Genomic DNA, 20553 nt, shown 5'->3' with positions numbered 1-20553 from the left:
TGGTCTAGAATATAGAGTAAAGTGTAGGTTATAGCAGTGAGGAGGAGAATTGTTTGTGCTTTCTCCACTGCTGTGGATCTTGTACAAGGAGACAGATTTCCTGTGTTAGTGTGCAATCCTCCCATGTACATTTGATAACAACTTAAGAACAGTTTTTATCATCATGCCATTAGGCTTCTGAACTGATAAACACATCATATATGTTGAATATTCTATTCATTATTATTGTCTTTTACCTACCAATGCCACTCTTATCTTTTTTTTAACATTAATTTTATCCTTGTAATATCATTGCTGAGGTGACCCGTTGTCTTGTCAAACACATTTCATTGTACCGTTGACCCTGTGTTAACCTACATATGATAAATAAAAACTGAACTGAACTGAGCTAAGCTGAGAGTCTCTTGCCCAGAGTAGGGGAATCGAGAACCAGAGGACATGGGTTTAAGGTGAGGGGGAAAAGATTTAATAGGAATCTGAGGGGTAACCTTTTCCACACAAAGGGTGGTGGGTGTATGGAACGAGCTGCCAGAGGAGGTAGTTGAGGCAGATACTATTGCAATGTTTAAGAAACAGTTAGACAGGTACATGGATAGGACAGGTTTAGAGGGATATGGACCAAATGCAGGCAGGTGGGACTAGTGTAGCTGGGACATGTTGGTCGTTTAACTTTTTTTGATTTTTTAATTATTCATGAATAATAAATGCTAGAGTCTGAAGAAGGGTCTTGACCTGAAACGTTTCCTAACCATGTTCTCCAGAGATGCTGCCTGATCTGCTGAGTTACTCCAGCACTCTGTCTTTTTTTGTAAACCAGCATCTGCACTTCCTTAGAAACACACAAAATGCTGGAGTATCTCAGTGGGAAAGGTAGCATCGAACCCCCATGAGGGGGGGAGGGGGATGAGCAATGGGGTCCCGGTATGGGGGGAACGCCGTGAGGGAGGGATGGGGGGGAATACAGGAGGAGCCAGCGGGGATACTTTGTTCGTGCCCTCTATGTGGCGACTGTTTGCATGCCTCTGGTACTCAAGCAAAGAATCTCACTGCCTCGTCACTTGTGATAATAAAGTATCCATCCGTCTCTGGGGACCATGGACAGGTGATGTTTTGGGTGAGGATCTTTCTTCAGACTGATTCCAGGAGAGGTGGGAAAAAAAGCTGGAGGGGAGGGGGGTGGGGAGTAACAGGTGACACCATTGAGGGGGTTGTTTGATAGTTTGATGGACAATAGCCAGCAGCCGTTCCTTGTCTCTACGATTGACCAGGGACAGCTTCACTTCCTGACTGAAGGGTGTGTTCAGAAAGAACTAATTGAACTTCAGACTCCACCTATCAGCAACTATGCATCATAGTGATCATAACTTTAGATAAGTTGATGAATGTAAACAGACCGGTCGCTATCCAATCGGGGGCCACATGATCACACAAGGCTGTCCAAACAAGTCACCCGTTTACCAACCAGGAACTCCACTGGGTTGAAGGTGATTGATCACAGTACAAACAGGAGTCTTCACACACAGGTGGGCCGTATGTGGACTGGGATAAAAGCAAGACCCTCACAAATGCTGGGGTTTTGCTCACGTCCCTGGCTATTGAAGCCAAGAGCTTCCTGACGTTCACAATCCACCTTGGAGTTGCCTGTCTCTGCTGTGTTTACGTGAGAGCGAGTGAGATTTACACCATGTGGCTCCGTTGGATCCCAGTACTAATCTCTGCTATTGCTGGTGAGTATTGATTCCAGTATTAATCTCTGCTGTTGCTGATGAGTATTGATTCCAGTATTAATCTCTGCTATTGCTGGTGAGTACTGACTCCAGTATTAATATCTGCTGTTGCTGGTGAGTATTGACTCCAGTACTAATCTCTGCTGTTGCTGGTGAGTATTGACTCCAGTACTAATCTCTGCTATTGCTGGTGAGTACTGACTCCAGTACTAATCTCTGCTATTGCTGGTGAGTACTGACTCCAGTACTAATCTCTGCTGTTGCTGGTGAGTACTGACTCCAGTACTAATCTCTGCTATTGCTGGTGAGTACTGACTCCAGTACTAATCTCTGCTATTGCTGGTGAGTACTGACTCCAGTACTAATCTCTGCTATTGACTTAAACATGTTTCAGAGCAAGTTGAGTTCCAAATTCAATTGAGTTGATGGTTTCATTATTATTTTAGTTTAGTTTAGAGATACAGCGTGGAAACAGGCCCTTCAGCCCACCGCGTCTGCGCTGACCAGCGATCCCCGCACACTAACATCATCCCACACACTGGGAACAATTTACATTTATACCAAGCCAATTAACCTACAAACCTGCACGTCTTTGGAGTGTGGAAAGAAACTGAAGGTCTCTGAGAAAACCCACTGTCATGCCGACTTGGTGCCCTGTCTCCACCTCCCATCTGCCTGCATTTTGCCCACACCCCCCCAAAACCTTTATTATCTGTGAACCTGTCCAAAGGTCTTGTGAAATGTTGTTATTGTACCAGCCTCAATTACCTTCTCAGGCAGCTCGTCACATACACCCACCACCCTCTGTGTGAAGAAGTTGCCCCTATTTTTACCCATGGTCCCTATTAAATCTTTCCCCTCTCACCTTAAACTAAACGTCAGTTTAGAACGGAGACGAGGAAACACTTTTTCTCACCGAGAGTTGTGAGTCTGTGGAATTCTCTGCCTCAGAGGGTGGTGGAGAGCGGTTCTCTGGATGCTTTCAAGAGAGAGCTAGATAGGGCTCTTAAAGATAGCGGAGTCAGGGGATATGGGGAAAAGGCAGGAACGGGGTATTGATTGGGGATGATCAGCCATGATCACATTGGCTCGAAGGGCTGAATGGCCTCCTCCTGCATCTATTGTGTATTGTCTATTGTCATTCCCTCATCATGGATCTACACACTGCAAATTGTAATCATATATTGTCTTCCCACTGACTGGTTAGCACGCAGCAAGAGCTTTTCACTGTACCTCAGTACACGTGACAATAAACTAAACAGAACTTAAACCTATGACATCCAACCTATTACCTATGCGGTGAATTACTATCTGAGTCCATTGCAACTTTTGAAATATGCAGTTTGTTTCAATTCCACACTTGTTTGGAGAGAGATCTGTAACAGAGTTCGTTCAAGTGAGTTTATTGTCATGTGCCCCTGATAGGACAATGAAATTCTTGCTTTGCTTCAGCACAACAGAACATAGTCGGCATGAATACAGAACAGATCAGTGTGTCCATATACCATTGTATAAATATATACACACATGAATAAATAAACTGATAAAGTGCAAATAACAGATAATGGGTTATTAATAATCAGAGTTTTGTCCGAGCCAGGTTTAATAGCCTGATGGCTGTGGGGAAATGGCTATTCCTGAACCTGGACGTTGCAGTCTTCAGGCTCCTGTACCTTCTACCTGAAGGTAGCAGGGAGATGAGTGTGTGGCCAGGATGGTGTGGATCTTTGGTAAAGGTGGGTAGACAAAAATGCTGGAGAAACTCAGCGGGTGAGGCAGTATCTATGGAGCGAAGAAATAGGCGACGTTTCGGGTCGAGACCCAGAAAGCATCTATGGAGCGAAGGAATAGGCGACGTTTCGGGTCGAGACCCTTCCGGGTCTCGACCCGAAACGTCACCTATTCCTTCGCTCCATAGATGCTGCCTCACCCTCTGAGTTTCTCCAGCATTTTTATCTACCTTCGGTTTTTCCAGCATCTGCAGTTCCTTCATAAACATTTGGTGAAGGTGGGTGTAATTCAACCTGTTTTCCATTTTCAGGCTGCCTCGCGGTGACGATGTTACCCAGACCCGTCCATGTCTTCATCAATTCCAGTAACTTCAATTCCATCCTTCACTGGGCGCCACATGGACCCAGAGACTCCGTGTATGATGTTGAGTACCAGATGTACGTCCCATTTATTGATTCGGTTACAGGAATATCCCAGCCTGAAGAAAAGTCCCGACCTGAAACGTCACCTATCCATGTTCAAGTTCAAGTTCAAGTGAGTTTATTGTCATGTGTCCCTGTATAGGACAATGAAATTCTTGCTTTGCTTCAGCACACAGAACATAGTAGGCATTTACTACAAAGTAAATGTTCTCCACAATGTTCTCCACAGATGCTGCCTGACCCACTGAGTTACTCCAACACTCTGTGAAACGTCACCTATCCATGTTCTCCACAGATACGTAGGAAGGAACTGCAGATGTTAATTTAGACTGAAGATCGGCATAAAGAGTTGGAGTAACTCAACGGGTCAGACAGCATCTCTGGAGAAAAGAAATAGGTGACGTTTTGGATTGAGACCCTACTTCAGACTGCCTTGGAGAGACTAGGAGAATTTTTTCAAAGCAGGCATACCTTGAGGAGATTTCGCAGTGGAGCGGACAAAATGTGTAGGAAGGAACTGCAGGTGCTGGTTTAAACACAAAAAGCAGGGGTAACTCAGCGGGTCAGGCAGCATCTCTGGAGAAAATGAATAGGTGACGTTTCGGGTCGAGACCCTTCTTCAGACCCTCCACAGATGCTGCCTGGCCCGCTGAGTTACTCCAGCACTCTGTGAAACTTCACTGATCCATGTTCTCCACAGATGCTGCCTGACCCGCTGAATTACTCCAGCACTTTGTGTCTTATCTCTGGTGTAAGCCAGCATCTGCAGTTCCTTCCCACGCACCAGGAATGTTTACTGCAGATTAAAGTTAATTAAATCCTGCTGGATTGGTATGTAGGGCGGTCTTGCTGCGACACATGTTGGGCTTAATTAGAGGGCGTTTGTTTAATCTTCAGGTTATAGACAGCTTTAAATTCTCAGCTCCACCATATGGGTGGATAAAACTCGCTGGATTTTTAATGGATTCACAAGAAACTGCAGATGCTGAAGTTACCTCCTTTTTTCTTTACACATCGCACAATTACCTCTCAAGTGCCCCCCCCCCCCCCCCCCCCCCGGGGTGGTATCCCACCCCTTGTGTGAGGGGGGTCCCCACCGGACTCTGCCCCCCATGTCCAGCAGCAGAAGGATCCTAGACTGTGGCTCTCCCCCACCGAGCCTTGGCGTTGGCTGCACCAAGCTTCAGCGAGTCCCTCAGCACGTACTCCTGCAGTCTGCAGCGGGCCAGTCGGCAACATTCCCTGACGGACATCTCGCTCTGCTGGGTGGTGAGCAACGCTCGGGCAGACCAAAGAGCGTCTTTCACTGAGTTGATGACCCTCCAGCAGCACTCGATGTCAGTCTCTGAATGTGTCCCTGGGAACAGTCCGTAAATCACAGAGTCCTCTGTGACGGAGCTGTTCGGGATAAAGTGTTCCAGGGACCCTTTCAAACCTCTCCAGACTCTCTTTGCGAATCCACACTCTGCAAAGAGATGGGCAACCGTCTCCTCTCCATAGCAACCGTCCCGAGGGCAGCGTGAGCTGGTAGTGAGGTTCCGACGGTGCAGGAAGGATCTGACTGGGAGGGCTCCCCTCACCGCCAGCCAAGCCAGGTCTTGGTGCTTGTTGGTCAGTTCTGGCGATGAGGCATTTTGCCAGACAAGCTGGGCAGTCTGCTCTGGGAACCACGCCACCGGATCCATCGAGTCCTTTCCCTGCAGTGCCTGCAGGACATTCCGTGCTGACCACTGCCCGATGGACTTGTGGTCAAAGGTGTTGGCCAGGAAGAACCTTTCCACGAGCGACAGATGGGGCGGCAACGTCCAGCTGACTGGCACCTTGCGTGGCATCTGCACCAGGCCCATCCTTCGTAACACCTGGGACAGGTAGAACCAAAGCAGGTAGAGACAGTACCGACATCATTTAGCTCTACAAAGGTGGTGTGGCAATGTCCAGCTGGCTGGCACCTTGCGTGGCATCTGCACCAGGCCCATCCTTCACTACACCTGGGACAGGTAGAACCAAAGCAGGTAGAGACAGTACCGACATCATTTAGCTCTACAAAGGTGGTGTGGCAATGTCCAGCTGGCTGGCACCTTGCGTGGCATCTGTGCCAGGCCCATCCTTCGTAACACCTGGGACAGGTAGAACCAAAGCAGGTAGAGACAGTGCCGACATCATTTAGCTCTACAAAGGTGGTGTGGCAATGTCCAGCTGGCTGGCACCTTGCTAGGCAATGACGTGTAGAGTGTGGAGCAGTTTGCAGGGTGTGGAGTTTCACTCTTGGTTTCATGAATGTCCCATTCCCTCTCCAGTTACGGCGAGGCCTGGCTGAGTAAGGCAGAGTGTTACCGCACCTCCCAACACCGCTGTGATTTAACCAGGGAATTTGACCAGGAGACCAACTGGTATTATGCCAGAGTGAAGGCCGTGGGGCAGGGTGGCGAGTCTGAATGGACCATATCAGAACGCTTCTGCCCTTTGGACAAGAGTGAGTATCCTTCCCCAACACTGGTTAACCAGTGGGCCTCAATGCTATCCCTCTGTCACCACTGGAGCTGGGACAATGAGACACAAGGCCAGTTATACAGAGGAACCAGTGACAAAATACTGCTCCACCCACCTCCACATAGAACAGGGAACAGAACAGCACAGGAGCAGGCCCTTCGGCCCACAATGTCCATGCTGAACACCATACCAAGATGAACTAATCGCCACTCTCTGTACATGATCCATATCCCTCCAATCCCTGCCCTGTACCGATCTAAAAGCCACAAATGCCTCCATCACCACCTCTGGTTCCTTTGTGTAAACATTTGACACACACAACTCATTGAAACTTGCCCTCTGTGATCATAAACCAATGCCCCCTGGTCTTTGACATTGCTACCCTGGGCTAAAGGTTCTGACTGGTTAAACCTCCACAGTCAACCATTACTTTCCTCCTGGATTTTGACCCCACAGGTCTTGTCTCAGTAACGTTTTCTCAGCCTAAGTCCAGAAGGTCACGTTGTATGGCAGCAATTCTACTGATGCACCACCAGGTTAAACCTACTCCTTTCCTGCTTCTCTTTCAGCTGTTATCGGACCCCCTGAGGTGAGGTGGGGGGTCCGAGCTCGATCCATCGACATCTGGCTGGAGCCACCAACAGTTCACCTCAGAGACACACCGCGGCGTTCTATCGAAGACATCTTCTCCATTGTTGAATATAAGGTTCAGCTCAATGAAGCTGCCACTAATAAAATGGTAAAACATCGTTTTCATTCAATTTAACACTAATTTCGATAAAACAAAATAATTCACAAAATGAAGGCAAAAAGATTCAATAGGAACCTGAGGGGTAACTTTTTCACACAGAGGGTGGTGGGTGTATGGAATAAGCTGCCGGGGGAGGTAGTTGAGGCTGGGACTATCCCAATGTTTAATAAAAAGTTAGACAGGTACATGGATAGGACAGGTTTGGAGGGATATGGACCAAACACAGGCAGGTGGGACTAGTGTAGCAGGGACATGTTGGCCGGTGTGGGCAGGTTGGGCTGACGGGCCTGTATCCATGCTGTATCACTCTGTGACTAGTGTAGCTGGGACATTGGCCAGTATGGGCAGGTTGGGCCGAAGGGCCTGTATCCATGCTGTAAAACTCTAGTTGAGAAAGGATCTATTATATTTTTATTTTCAGGTCTTTGTCGCCTTAAATGACAACGGAAACTTCACAGTTGAATCTTTGGAGCCCAGTACTGAATACTGTGGCACTGCGAAGCTGCTTTTAGAGAGAGATATCTTCTTAAAGGAGAGTCAGACAGCAGAGTTCTGCAGCCAGACAGAGAGAGGTGAGTGTGTTTCCTCGCAGATGGAAGGAAGGCTGGCTCTGTGGAGACAGACGCAACTGCAGATGCTGGAATCCTGAGCAAAACATAAAGGGTGGCACGGTGGTGCAGCGGGTAGAGTTGCTGCCTCACAGCGCCAGGGACGCAGGTTCGATCCTGACTACGGGTGCTGTCGTTACGGAGTTTGCACGTTCTCCACGTGACCTGCGTGGGTTTTCTCCGGGTGCTCCGGTTTCCGCCCACACTCCAAAGACGTGCGGGTTTGTACGTTGATCGCGACTATGGTAAAAACAATTGTAAAATTGTCGCTAGTGTGTGTAGGATAGTGTTAGTGTACGGGGGTGATCATAGGTCAGCGCGGACTACACGGGCCGAAGGGCCTGTTTCCACACTGTATCTCTAAAGTCTAAATCCCCTTCATGTTCTACAGTGATTTATTGTGCTTTATCTTTTGTAGAGTGGACACTGATGATTGTTCTGCTAGTGACTGCGTCGGTGTTGTTTGGACTGATGACCACGGGAATATTCTGCTGGATGGTCCACAGTTATACAACACTTCACACAGCGCTGCCACACGCCCTGGTATGTCAACCTTCTGTGTGTTACAACATAGAGCATGGAGCAGCTCAGCACGGGAACGGGGGGAGGGTGGAGGGGGAGGGGGAGGGGAGGGTGTGAGGGGTGAAGGGGGGTGTAAGTTGCCACATGACGAGGCCACTAGTCTTGTATCCATCGCTGACTACCTACTGCCTGGGGGGGGGGGGGGGGGGGGGGGGGGGGGAGACTGAAGGATGCTCACAGCTGAACCTGATGCCACATTCACACGCTGGTATTTTTACAACCCGGTTTCAACACAAGGGCAGCTGCTGACTATCTTAACCACCAGCTATTAAAAACGTTTGATGACATAAATAAATTGCCGCTAATTCATTAAACTGCAAGATATTATCCCCGTACCACCATGGCTTCATGCAGAAACACTTGCTCGGTGTTGATCTAAACCAGTTACTAGATGGGCTTTAGATTGGTAATAAGTCTTAGCCTCTACTGGTGGCAGGGAGGAGAATGTGTGACATTGCAGCTGCTAGTGCCAGCTCCAGCAGTATTGTATAGAAAGACACAGAGTGCTGGAGTAACTCAGCGGGTCAGGCAGCATCTGTGGAGAACATGGATAGGTGACGTTTCACAGAGTGCTGGAGTAACTCAGCGGGTCAGGCAGCATCTGTGGAGAACATGGATAGGTGACGTTTCACAGAGTGCTGGAGTAACTCAGCGGGGCAGGCAGCATCTGTGGAGAACATGGATAGGTGACGTTTCGTGGTCGGAACCCTTCTTCAGAAGAAGCATCCCAACCCAAAACACAAATTGCTGGAGTATCTCAGCAGATCAATAGACAATTGACAATAGATAGATAGATAGATATAATTTATTGCCACACAACCAGGGTTGGTGGAAATTTGGGTTGTCAGCAGCAGTACAATAATAAAGAACACACAATAAAACTGTAACACAAACATCCACCACAGCATTCATCACTGTGGTGGAAGGCACAAAAATTTGGCCAGTCCTCCTCCATTTCCCCCCCGTGTACAGGACCAGAGTCCAGAGTCAGTCCAGGATCGGCTCTTCCTCACCGGAGACCGCGGCTTTAGATTGTTGTAGGCCGCAGGCCGGCGGTCGAGATTTAAAGTCCCCGCCGCAGCCAGAAGCACCGTAGACTGCAGGGCCGGCGGTCGAAGTTCCCCTCCAGGGGTGATGGTAAGTCCATGCCGCACCCGCGGTAGAAGTTGGCCGCGGGCCGGCAGTGATGGCTTCTTCTTCCCCCGGGTCCCCCACGAGGGATCCCGGGCTGTAGACGCCGCACCAGCTGGAGCTGTGCAGACCGCGGCTTCAGGCTGCGGCTTCAGGCTGCCGGCTGCCCCGGGCCAGCGAAACGGAGCGCTCCCCTCCAGCGAGGGTCGCCTGCTCCACGCCGAGAGTCCACGCTGCTCCCGCCGCTGAAGCCCCGGGCGCGTCTCCGGGAAAGGCCGCGTCGATCCTTGATGTTAGGCCACGGGGGAGGCGACCTGGAAAAAGTCGCCTCTCCATGGAGGAGGCAACCGAAGCGGTTTCCCCCTCACCCCCCCCACACCACCCCCCACACAAAACACACAAAGAAACACAAAATACACACTTTAAAACATACTAAAAAATTTAAAAAAAGCTGGAAAAACTGACGCGCTGCTGACATGGCTGCACACAGAGGAGCGCCCCCTACTGAATAGGTGCAGGAGTAGGCCATTCGGCCCTTCGAGCCAGCACCGCCATTCAATGTGACCATGGCTGATCATCCACAATCAATACCCCGTTCCTGCCTTCTCCCCATATCCCCTGACTCCGCTTTCACTAAGAGCTCAGGCAGCATAGCTGGAGACCATGGGTAGATGAGGGTGGGGTTGAGTCCCTTCTGCAGACCGGTTATTTTGGGAGTTGAGGAGAAAGCTGAGGAGAGGTGGGTGTAGTGGCAATTGGGCTAGTTTTGTGTGTCATTAATTATGGCATGTGTCTTTAGATTTTAGACTGCCCGTTATATTGTGGGTGGGATTTATGATGTATTTTAAGGCGTGTTTTGAGCTAAGTTTCTTGCGCAGAAGCTTAGTTGTTAGTTTAGTTTAGAACCAGCATGTAGAAGGTTTACCCTTTGACCATGCAACGTGTAACGGAGACACGAGGAGTTTCCTAACATTTAAAGCGACTAGCTGGAGTTCGATGAAGATTATAGTAACGAGTCTGAAGGTGTCTGGATGTACCTTATTGTTTTTCATCAACAATAAAGAATTTATTCATCAAAAGACGGTGTTTTGGAAGATTTGTCTGTGAAGAAGCTCTGAAGGTCAAGAGATTACTCCCTCTAGCCGTTAAATGGACTACATGGTTAAGGGGAATTATACGCATGCGAGCTCATCATCAGAGACCTTCAGAGCTTCTTCACAGACAAATCTTCCAAAACGATAAAAATCTGCCGCTACAGTGGGGGACAGGACAAAGCCTGGTGAATGATAGGGGGAAGCTGTTCTTGACCCAAAACGTCACCCATTCCTTTTCTCCAAAGGTGCTGCCTGACCCGCTGAGTTACCCCAGCACTTTGTGTCTATCTTTGGTGTAGACCAGCACCTGCTGTTCCTTGTTTCTACCGGCAGCAGTGTGTTCAGTTCGGTCTCCCTGCTAGGGGATGGATGCCATTAAGCTGGAAAGGGTGCAGAGGAGATTTACGAGGATGTTGGATAGATGGGGTAGACACACGCAGTCTCTTGCCCAGAGTCAGGGAATCGAGAACCAGAGGACATTGGTTTAAGGTGAGGGGGGGAAAGAATTAGTAGGAACCTGAGGGGTAACTTTTTACACAGAGGGTGGTGGGTGTATGAAACGAGCTGCCGGAGGAGGTAGTTGAGGCAGGTACAGGATACTGAGTGGATGATCAGCCATGATCATATTGAATGGCGGTGCAGGCTCGAAGGGCCGAATGGCCTACTCCTGCACCTATTTTCTATGTTTCTATGTTTCTATACTTTTGCAAGGGTTAAGAGACAATTAGACAGGTACGTGGATAGGCCAGGCTTGAAGTGATACGGGCCAAACGCAGGCAAGTGGGACTAGTGTAGATGGGACGTTGGTCGGTGTGGTCAAGTTGGGACGAAGGGCCTGTTTCCGTGCTGTAACACACTAAGACTCTATGAGACGGACATTGTTGCTTCCTGCAGAACTAAAATAGTATGGGAGACTTTCTCAAAGTTCTTGAGAAAGTTGATAAATTTACTGGCATGAGCAGGTGTAACTCATTGGGCCTGACCACCTGAGTTACTCCAGCACTTTGTGTCTTTCTTTGGTTATAAACCAGCGCCTGCAGTTCTTTGTTTCTACAATTGACTTCCATGTTTTAATTTCAGGATCTGAACAAGATCCTGATGAAGAAACATTCCTCATGGAAACATTCCATGGCCAAGCCGCAGGAGGTCACCAGCCAGAAGGACATGTTCCACTTTGAACAGAACATTCTCGCAGAGGACATTGGTCTTTTCAAATGCCTTTCCTGCGACACGGCAGGAATATTGAGAGTGGGGGAGCTTGGCTTGGCCACATTGCTGGGACCCTACGCACCTCAACACCACAGCATGGGCCAGCAGACCAGCGGGCCCACTTCCAGTCCGTGTGACCTTCAGACTGACCGCTCCTCTGGGCTGGGGGACAATGAGTGGTCTTCACCGTATCGCCCCCAGTGCTCCCAGCGTCCGTCAAACACCCAGGCGTCAGGTGAGGACGGTTCACGGACACGAGTGGAAGATAACACGCCGATTCTTTACATCGCGTCGCCCGACATTCCCGACGCAAACACAGGCGGTTCGACCAACAGGGACATCCCATCGACTGCATTGCAGGTGGCCAGAGAAGGTCTTCTTTACAAGGTGGACAGGCGGATATTGTCCCAACGTCCTGAGATGGATGTGCCGACACTACACACAATGGAAGGAAAACCAAGATCACTTCTGTCGTTGCGAGATGACAATAAGGAAGCTGATTGGAAGAAGCAACCATTGGAAGTGACTTTGTTGCCTCCGTTGGAAGAGGAGGTCCAATCCTGCCCACTCTTGCTTCACTATAGGCCACGCGTGCGGAGGGACACACTGCTGTCATCGTTAACGGGCGAGGATGATGCTTCGAGGGTGCGGGGTACAGGATTGGATGAAGAGGTACCTATGACCAATGTTCCACCAAGTTACAGTCATTTATCCAGCCCCTTGTTGGGTGAATCCTCCGTCCTATCCCAGCTGATGCCTACCTGGGACGATGGATGCCAGGCCCAGCTGCCAACCTTGCCTTCACCACATAGAGACTGGCAACAAGAGACTTTGCCAACAAACACTGCAGCTGAAGCGAGCTCACTGCTTGCAGCTTGGGAAATACAGGTCCAGGTGGATGAATAGATGCTAAACAGGTTTGTGCTTGCCCTGAATCTGGACGGTTCCAGTGGTGTCCAGTCCTGACGCCCATGATTAGTAAACCATTGGTCAGCAGGATGGCAACTCCTGAAGATACTCAGTGAATGGAGAAACCACACTCTGACGTTGGTTGAACCTTTAGCACCCGTTGTTATTTCTGTCCTAAAACTGCAGATCCAGACTTTCCATCAAGTATTAAATTATTTATTTCCCTTCTGACAATGTAATAAATGACCACTGGCTTTGCCTTACCCTGTATCTATGCACTGTAAATGGATCGATTGTAATCATGTATTGTCTTTCCGCTGACTGGTTAGCACGCAACACAAGGCTCTTCACTGTACCTCAGTACACGGGACATTTAACTCAACTAAACCGAGGAATCATTCATAAACAATTCTGAGCCTTGAAAGCCAACTGGTAAAGAGACTGTGGTTAGCAGAGTCTCTCTCTGTAAGACTGGCGGACGTCACAGGCAGGGAGAGTCGTAGCCACAATGCTTCTGATTTACCTGTAACTCATATCTCCTTCCCTCACCATAGATGCCACTCAGCATTTGCCGCATTCCCTGCTTTATCTCAGCGTTTCAGCGTCTGCTGGAACTTGCTGTTGGCTCTATTTATTTTTAATCATCTTGTAAATCTCCTTCAGCTGCTGTTGTGAAACTGAGTCGGATTCCTGCTCCGTCACATTCCATTCTCATTGCAGCAAACAAGAGACCATCTGAATTAGCAAAGGTGAGTTGATCCATGGACTCACACAGCTCAGAAACAGGCCCTTCGGCCCAACATGCTCATGCTGAGATGCCCCATCTACACTAGTCCCACCTGCCCGCGTTTGGCCCATTTCCCCATAAACCTGTTCTATCCATGTACCTGTCCAAATGTCTTTTAAATGTTACTTTAGTCCCTGCCTCAACTACCTCCTCCAGCAGCTCGTTCCATGCACCCGTCCGTCACCCTGTGTGTGAAACAGTTGCCCCTTGGGATCCAATTAAATCTTTCCCCCCTCACCTTAAACCTATGTCCCCTGGTTTGTGATTCTCCTACCCTGGGACACATGCACACACACACTCTCACATACTCACACACACACACGCGCGCACACACACACACACGCACACACACACACACACACACACACACAGACACACACACACACACACACACACACACACACACACACACACACACACACACACACGCACACACGCACAAACGCACGCACACTCTCTCATACTCTCACGCACACACGCACACAGACACACGCACACACACACACACACACACGCACACAGACACACACACACACACACGCACGCGCGCACACACACACACACACACACACACACACACACACACACACACACACACACACACACACACACACACACACACACACACACACACACACACACACACACACTCACACACAGACACGGAACCATATATAGGACACCCTATATTCCGCGTGCTCATATCCACCGTAATTAGAAGATTAGTCAAAGAGGGTGGAGTGGGTCAAATCGTGTTGTGTTTGATTCATTACTCGAGGCGTTTCCTTACATAACATCTGACATAACACATGAACTTACCAACTATTCCAAACATGCCATAAAACAGCAATGAGCAAGAATCAATAACATCATATTTCTACAGCTGCATCCTACACACAACGACATTCTCTTTCTTCTAACAATGTAAAACAGTCGGTGGCCAGAGATAGACAATGTTCCCGGACAGGACATAGACATCATCCAATCCCTGACTGTATTCCAATACATTCTATACCGGCATGGTGGTGCAGCAGTCACAGCGCCGGAGACCCGGGATCGATCCTGACTACAGGTGCTGTCTGTGTGAAGTTTGCACGTTCTCCCTGTGACCGTGTGGGTTTTGTCCAGGTGCTCCAGGCTCCTCCCGCACTCCAAAGACGTACAGGTTTGTAGCTTCATTGCCCCTGACGTATACGGAGTGGATGAGACAGTGGGATAACGTGGAACTAGTGTGAACGGGTGATCGATGGTCGGCATGGACTTGGTGGGCCGAAGGGCCTGATTCCTTGCTGTGTCTTTAAACCTAATATTTCAGTAACAATCGGTCATTAGTGTAACTACCCGCCACATCCAAAAACACATTCAAGCTCGATTCCAAACAAAAGCACGGTGAAAGGTGGAAGAGAACAGGGTCAAGATTTCTGTTGTTGGTACTGACAACAATGAAACATTCCAGGGATGGGGATGCCACATTAAGTTAGTCGTAATCTAATAAGACTGCATCCAAGAAACTTCAATCAGACATACTTCAAAATGGACATTATTTTGTACAAATCTAACTACTGAGTACTAGCTTCAAGAAAATGAAAAAAAAAGTTGATTCTAAAGTTAGCTAACTTTTAGTGACTTTGCTGTGACTGCTTTTTGTGCGAGGTTAACGTACATCCTAGAGTCTCATTAGAACTAAATCATGAGCATAACACAGGTGTTAAAATAGCCCTCATGACTTACTAATTGTGGCCGTCAGTCAGGGAGGATTATTTTGTTGAATCCTCTTTTACTCTTTGGTGTTTTAAATACGTTCATTTTAAGATTAACATAAGAATAATAAAGACCAACAAATACATATTCATAAAATTAAAATAAAAGGATTTGTTCTACAAAATTTGGATTCATTCAAAAGGCCGCACTTAATGGCCTAGAAGGCCGCATGCTGGTTCCCCGCCCCTGGTCTGGAATGTTTCATTGTTCTCAGTACCAACAACAGAAATCTTACTTGCTGCAGCTTAACATCCTGCACACACAATATACACAGATAATATACAGTGGACAGAAACATCTATAAATTCACAACACCAATAGTAACACCAATAGTAATGCAAAACAAAATCCTAGTCGGTAGAGCAAGCGGTAGAGCAAGCAGTAGAGCAAGCACAGACACAGTCTGCGTTCGATCACAGTTGCTGAGGTCAGTGTTGTGCAGTATTCAAGAGCCTGAGTGTTGCTGGGAAGAAGCTGTTGCCCCTTGGGTTCCATTTAAATCTTTCCCCTTTCACCTTAAACCTATGTCCCCTGGTTTGTGATTCTCCTACCCAGGGACACACACAAATACATGCACACACTCACACATTCACAACGCAAACACACACGGACGCACGCATGCACACACACACACTCAGACACGCACACACACACACACACACGGACGCACGCACACACACACACATGCGCACACACACTCACAAACGCACGCACACACACACAAACACATGCACACACACACATGCGCACACACACTCACAAACGCACACACACAAACACATGCACAAACACACACAAACGCACGCACACACACAAACGCACGCACACACACACACAAACGCACGCACACACACACACAAACGCACACATGCACACCCACACAAACGCACGCACACACTCACACTCACACACAGACACAAGGAACCAAATATAGGACACCCTATATTTCGTGTGCTCATATCCACCGTAACTATAAGATTAGTCAAAGAGGGTGGAGTGGGTCAAATCGTGTTGTGTTTGATTCATTACTCGAGGCGTTTCCTTACATAACATCTGACATAACACCTGAACTTACCAACTATTCCAAACATGCCATAAAACTGCAATGAGCAAGAATCAATAACATCATATTTCTACAGCTGCATCGTACACACAACGACATTCCCTTTATTCTGACAATCGGGGGCCACACAAGAGACGGCAGATGCGGGAATCTTGAACAAAAACAAAGAGATAGACAGATAATGTTCCCGTTCAGGACATAGACATCATCCAATCCCTGACTGTATTCCAATCCATTCTATACTGGCATGGTGGCGCAGCGGTAGAGTTGCTGCCTCACAGCGCCAGAGACCCAGGATCGACCCTGACTACAGGTGCTGTCTGTGTGAAGTTTGCACGTTCTTCCTGTGACTGTGTGGGTTTTCTCCGGGCGCTCCGGTTTCCTCCCGCACTCCAAAGACGTACAGGTTTGTAGTTTAATTGGCTTTGGTAAAATTGTAAATTGTCCCTAGTGTTAGTGTGCGGGGATCGTTGGTCGGCACGGGCTCGATGGGCTGAAGGGCCTGTTCTGCGCTGTATCTCTAATATCTAAAACCTCTGACTGTAGTTGAATGGTTTAATGGTATTTTAATGTCACGTGTAGCTAAGTAGAGTGACAGTCTTTTACACCACACAGCTGAGTGACAATCCCGCTATACATTAATAATAATAATAATGGATGGGATTTATATAGCGCCTTTCTAATACTCAAGGCGCTTTACATCACATTATTCATTCACTCCTCAGTCACACTCGGTGGTGGTAAGCTACTTCTGTAGCCACAGCTGCCCTGGGGCAGACTGACGGAAGCGTGGTTGCCAATCTGCGCCTACGGCCCCTCCGACCACCACCAATCACTCACACACATTCACACACAGGCAAAGGTGGGTGAAGTGTCTTGCCCAAGGACACAACGACAGTATGCACTCCAAGTGGGATTCGAACCGGCCACCTTCTGGTTGCCAGCCGAACACTTAGCCCATTGTGCCATCTGCCGTCCCATTAGTGGGTAATCATACAAAGGATTCCATCTCAGGAGCTGAATGCAAATTTGAATTCTCTGCTAATGTTATCAGTGACTTGGCAATACTTTATCTCAGACATTAGAATCAGTCCCATCTGTATTTCTACTAACTAAATCTGGATTTGCATTACAAGGGGAAATACTGACTGGAATTAGTATGGGCATTTGGTCAGCTAAATGAACACTCCTTGTGGATGGAGTACAAGTGTCCATGTACAGTTGGTTTAACAACCAAGGAAAGAGAACAAAAGGACTTATTTTCTATATTTATTCTGGTGATGAATAAAGCGACTAAATATAACGCACTGAAAGGTCACAATGGACAACAGTGAGATCCTCTTTCACTGCCGGTCATTCCTATGTTGGCAGCTGTGGAACAAGTGGCCACTTGTCCTCCTGCTCTCCCACAGATTCTTCACCGCCCCAGCCCCATGGTCACCGGCTCTCACACTCTGGTGAGTACATTGCTTTTTGAATGGAGTTTCACTTGTTGTCCTGTTGTGTTTCAGTGTCTGTATAACTCACCATCACCTTCCCCACAGCCAACAATGGGCCATTGTGGGCTCCACCTTTCCTTGATCAGCGTTACTATTTTGCATTAGTTTGTTCTACATCGCCGTCTATATCTCTCCTTTCCCATCCCCCTGACTCTCAGTATGAAGAAGGGTCCCGACCCTAAACGTCCCCTCTTCCTTCTCTCCACCGATGCTGCCTGACCCGCTCAGTTACTCCAGCATTTTGTGACTATCTTCTGATCGAGTTACTCTGTAACACTGGAGCTGGGTTGGAGGTCGAATTACTGTCAATTCCTCCAGGAACTTTCATGAAACGTTCCCTGGGTAGAGGATTCTAAAACTAGAGAGCACTGGCTTAAGGTGAGACGGGAGAAACTCTGGGGAGACTTTTTCACTCAGGGGGTAGTCCGTATATGGAATGAGCTGCCAGAGAAACCTACCGAAGCCAATACATTTACAGCTTTTTAAAAAACATTTGAACAGATATGTTTCTATGTTTCTATAGGGTGATTTCACGAAAGGTCACTGGGGGACAAGCGTCACTTCCGGTACATGTTAGTGAATGGGAAAACACGCACTTTCACACCCGTTAAAAACATCGAAAACGGCCAGGTTTTGAGCTGCAATTTACTGAGCCAGTCGGGGTGACCGTGAGGAACAGCTACCTAAATTTACAGTAAAAAAAAAAATAAAGATGAATAAAGCCAATAATGCCACTTTTGATGAAATGCAGCGAGCAAACGCGATAATTCCCGATATTTTGGATCTTTAAATCTCCACGAAAAATGTCCGCTATCAACTTCCGCTTATTTTGCCCCTTCAGCTCCCTCTTGTATTTACCTTAGTTTCTATCTTTTTGTTTTACTGTAAATTTAGGTAGCTGTGCCTCACGGTCACCCCGACTGGCTCAGTAAATTGCAGCTCAAAACCTGGCCGTTTTCGATGTTTTTAACGGGTGTGAAAGTGCGTGTTTTCCCATTCACTAACATGTACCGGAAGTGACGCTTGTTCCCCAGTTAAAATTTTCGGTCACGTGGGTGCGGATCTACCCTCCAGTGACCTTTCGTGAAATCACCCTATATGTGACTAGGAAGGATTTAGAGGGATATGGGCCAACTGCAGGAAATGGAATTCGCTCAATCGGTAACTACTGTAACTACCCGCCCGAGATCACATCTAAAAACACATTCATGATCAATTTCAGTCAAGAGCAGGAAGTGAAAGGAGGAAGGAAACATGGTCAAGAGTCTAGAATGTTTCATTGTTCTCAGTACCAACAACAGAACCTTACTTGCTGCAGCTTAACATTCTGCACACACAATATACATTCTGCACACACAATATACATGGATAATATAGAGGACAGAAACATCTATAAATTCACAACACCAATAGTAATACAAAACAAAATCCTAGTCTGTAGAGCAACGACAGACACTGTCCGTGTTAGATCACAGTTGCTGAGGTTAGTGTTGTGCAGTGTTCAAGAGCCTGATGGTTGTTGGGAAGAAGCTGTTCTTGAACCTGGAGCTCACGGTTTTCAGGCTCCTGTACCTTCTTCCCCATGGTAGCAGCGAGATGGGAGCGTGGCCAACGTGGTGTGGGTCATTGGGTCAGGGTGGTGTGGGTGGGGGTGTGGTCATGGTGGTGTGGGGAGGGGGTGTGGCCAGGGTGGTGTGGGTCATTGGGTCAGGGTGGTGTGGGTGGGGGTGTGGCCAGGGTGGTGTGGGTCATTGGGTCAGGGTGGTGTGGGTGGGGGTGTGGCCAGGGTGGTGTGGGTCATTGGGTCAGGGTGGTGTGGGACTCTGATGATGCTGGCTGCCTTTCTGAGGCAGCTCCTCCTGTAGATTCTACAGAGTGCAGAAAGTCACAGCTGCAGAGACACAAGTGCAGGGGCCACAATGATTCAGGCAAGGGGGTCTATGAGAGGTTCATCGCACAGTCTGGTGACAGTGGGCAGGGGTCGCCGCTCGATGGCAGCCTCGCCAACAGTCTGTCTGTCTCTTCGTCTTGTTCTTGCCCAGAGTAGGGGAATCGAGGACCAGAGGACATAGGTTTAAGGTGAATTGGAAAGATTTAAAAGGAATCTGAGAGGTAACATTTTCACACAAAGGGTGGTGGGTGTATGGAACGAGCTGCCGGAGGAGGCAGTTGAGGCTGGGACTAGGGCAACGTTTATGAAACATTTAGACAGGTACACGGATAGGACAGGTTTGGAGGGATATGGACCAAATGTAGGCAGGTGGGACTAGTGTAGATGGGACATGTTGGCCAGTGTGGGCAAGATGGGCTGAAGGGCCTGTTCCCACACTGTATCACTCTATGACTCTATGATTCTAAGAGCCTGGTGGTTGCAGGGAAAAAGCTGGTCTTGTCCCCGGAGGTCACGGTTTATCCGTGGTTCACCATGCAGGTGATAGGTTGTGTGTGGTTAATGCCACATCCTGCCCCTCCATCGGTCACTGTGTCACAGGGAGTGGGTGGTTTAATGTTTCTCCTGCTGCTTCTCTTCCAGATACACTGAGCTGAGACATGGCCACCAGGTTCCACCACAGCAGAGCCGAACACTTAGACCGCTCGCCCCGCTGGGTAACGTCAGCTGTGAGAACAAGATCCTCGGCTGAGGGGAGCTCAGTGACTCATGGCTTCAGGTGGGTCGAGGTGTGAGACGTACTCACCATCTTCTCACTGTCTTGCAAAATCAATATTACCTGTTACCTATGAACAAGAATCTATAGTTTAAATTTAGTTTAAATTTGAGATACAGCGCA

At 48.2% G+C, this 20553-nt stretch overlaps 2 protein-coding genes across 5 annotated transcripts in view; both read left to right on the top strand.

Annotated features, from left to right (window-relative positions):
* Positions 1-1302: 1302 nt before the first annotated feature.
* LOC116988286 lies at positions 1303-12917 on the top strand. 4 transcript variants are annotated; one of them, XM_033044843.1, is made up of 8 exons: positions 1306-1727; positions 3769-3895; positions 6178-6353; positions 6940-7109; positions 7543-7693; positions 8148-8272; positions 11617-12012; positions 12043-12917. In XM_033044843.1, exons 1-8 carry the CDS (start codon positions 1685-1687, stop codon positions 12649-12651), a joined length of 1797 nt encoding a protein of 598 aa, XP_032900734.1. In that variant the 5' UTR covers positions 1306-1684; the 3' UTR covers positions 12652-12917. The 4 variants fall into 4 exon arrangements, with proteins under 4 accessions (XP_032900736.1, XP_032900732.1, XP_032900734.1 ...); XM_033044841.1 differs by having other exon boundaries at positions 1305-1727; positions 11617-12917; XM_033044845.1 differs by lacking the exons at positions 3769-3895; positions 6178-6353 and having other exon boundaries at positions 1303-1727; positions 11617-12917.
* Positions 12918-17611: 4694 nt separating this feature from the next.
* Positions 17612-20553, top strand: part of LOC116988284 (myomesin-3-like) — a 47229-nt gene continuing 44287 nt past the window's right edge. The window contains exons 1-2 of the mRNA XM_033044840.1: positions 17612-17722; positions 20298-20433. Of these exons, the coding sequence (XP_032900731.1) occupies positions 20315-20433 (119 nt within the window). The 5' untranslated portion in view covers positions 17612-17722; positions 20298-20314. The remainder of the gene's footprint in view (positions 17723-20297; positions 20434-20553) is intronic.

This window comes from Amblyraja radiata, chromosome 27, assembly GCF_010909765.2.
Source record: "Amblyraja radiata isolate CabotCenter1 chromosome 27, sAmbRad1.1.pri, whole genome shotgun sequence".
Lineage (NCBI taxonomy): Eukaryota > Metazoa > Chordata > Chondrichthyes > Rajiformes > Rajidae > Amblyraja > Amblyraja radiata.
This window is presented reverse-complemented; position numbering and strand designations above follow the sequence as displayed.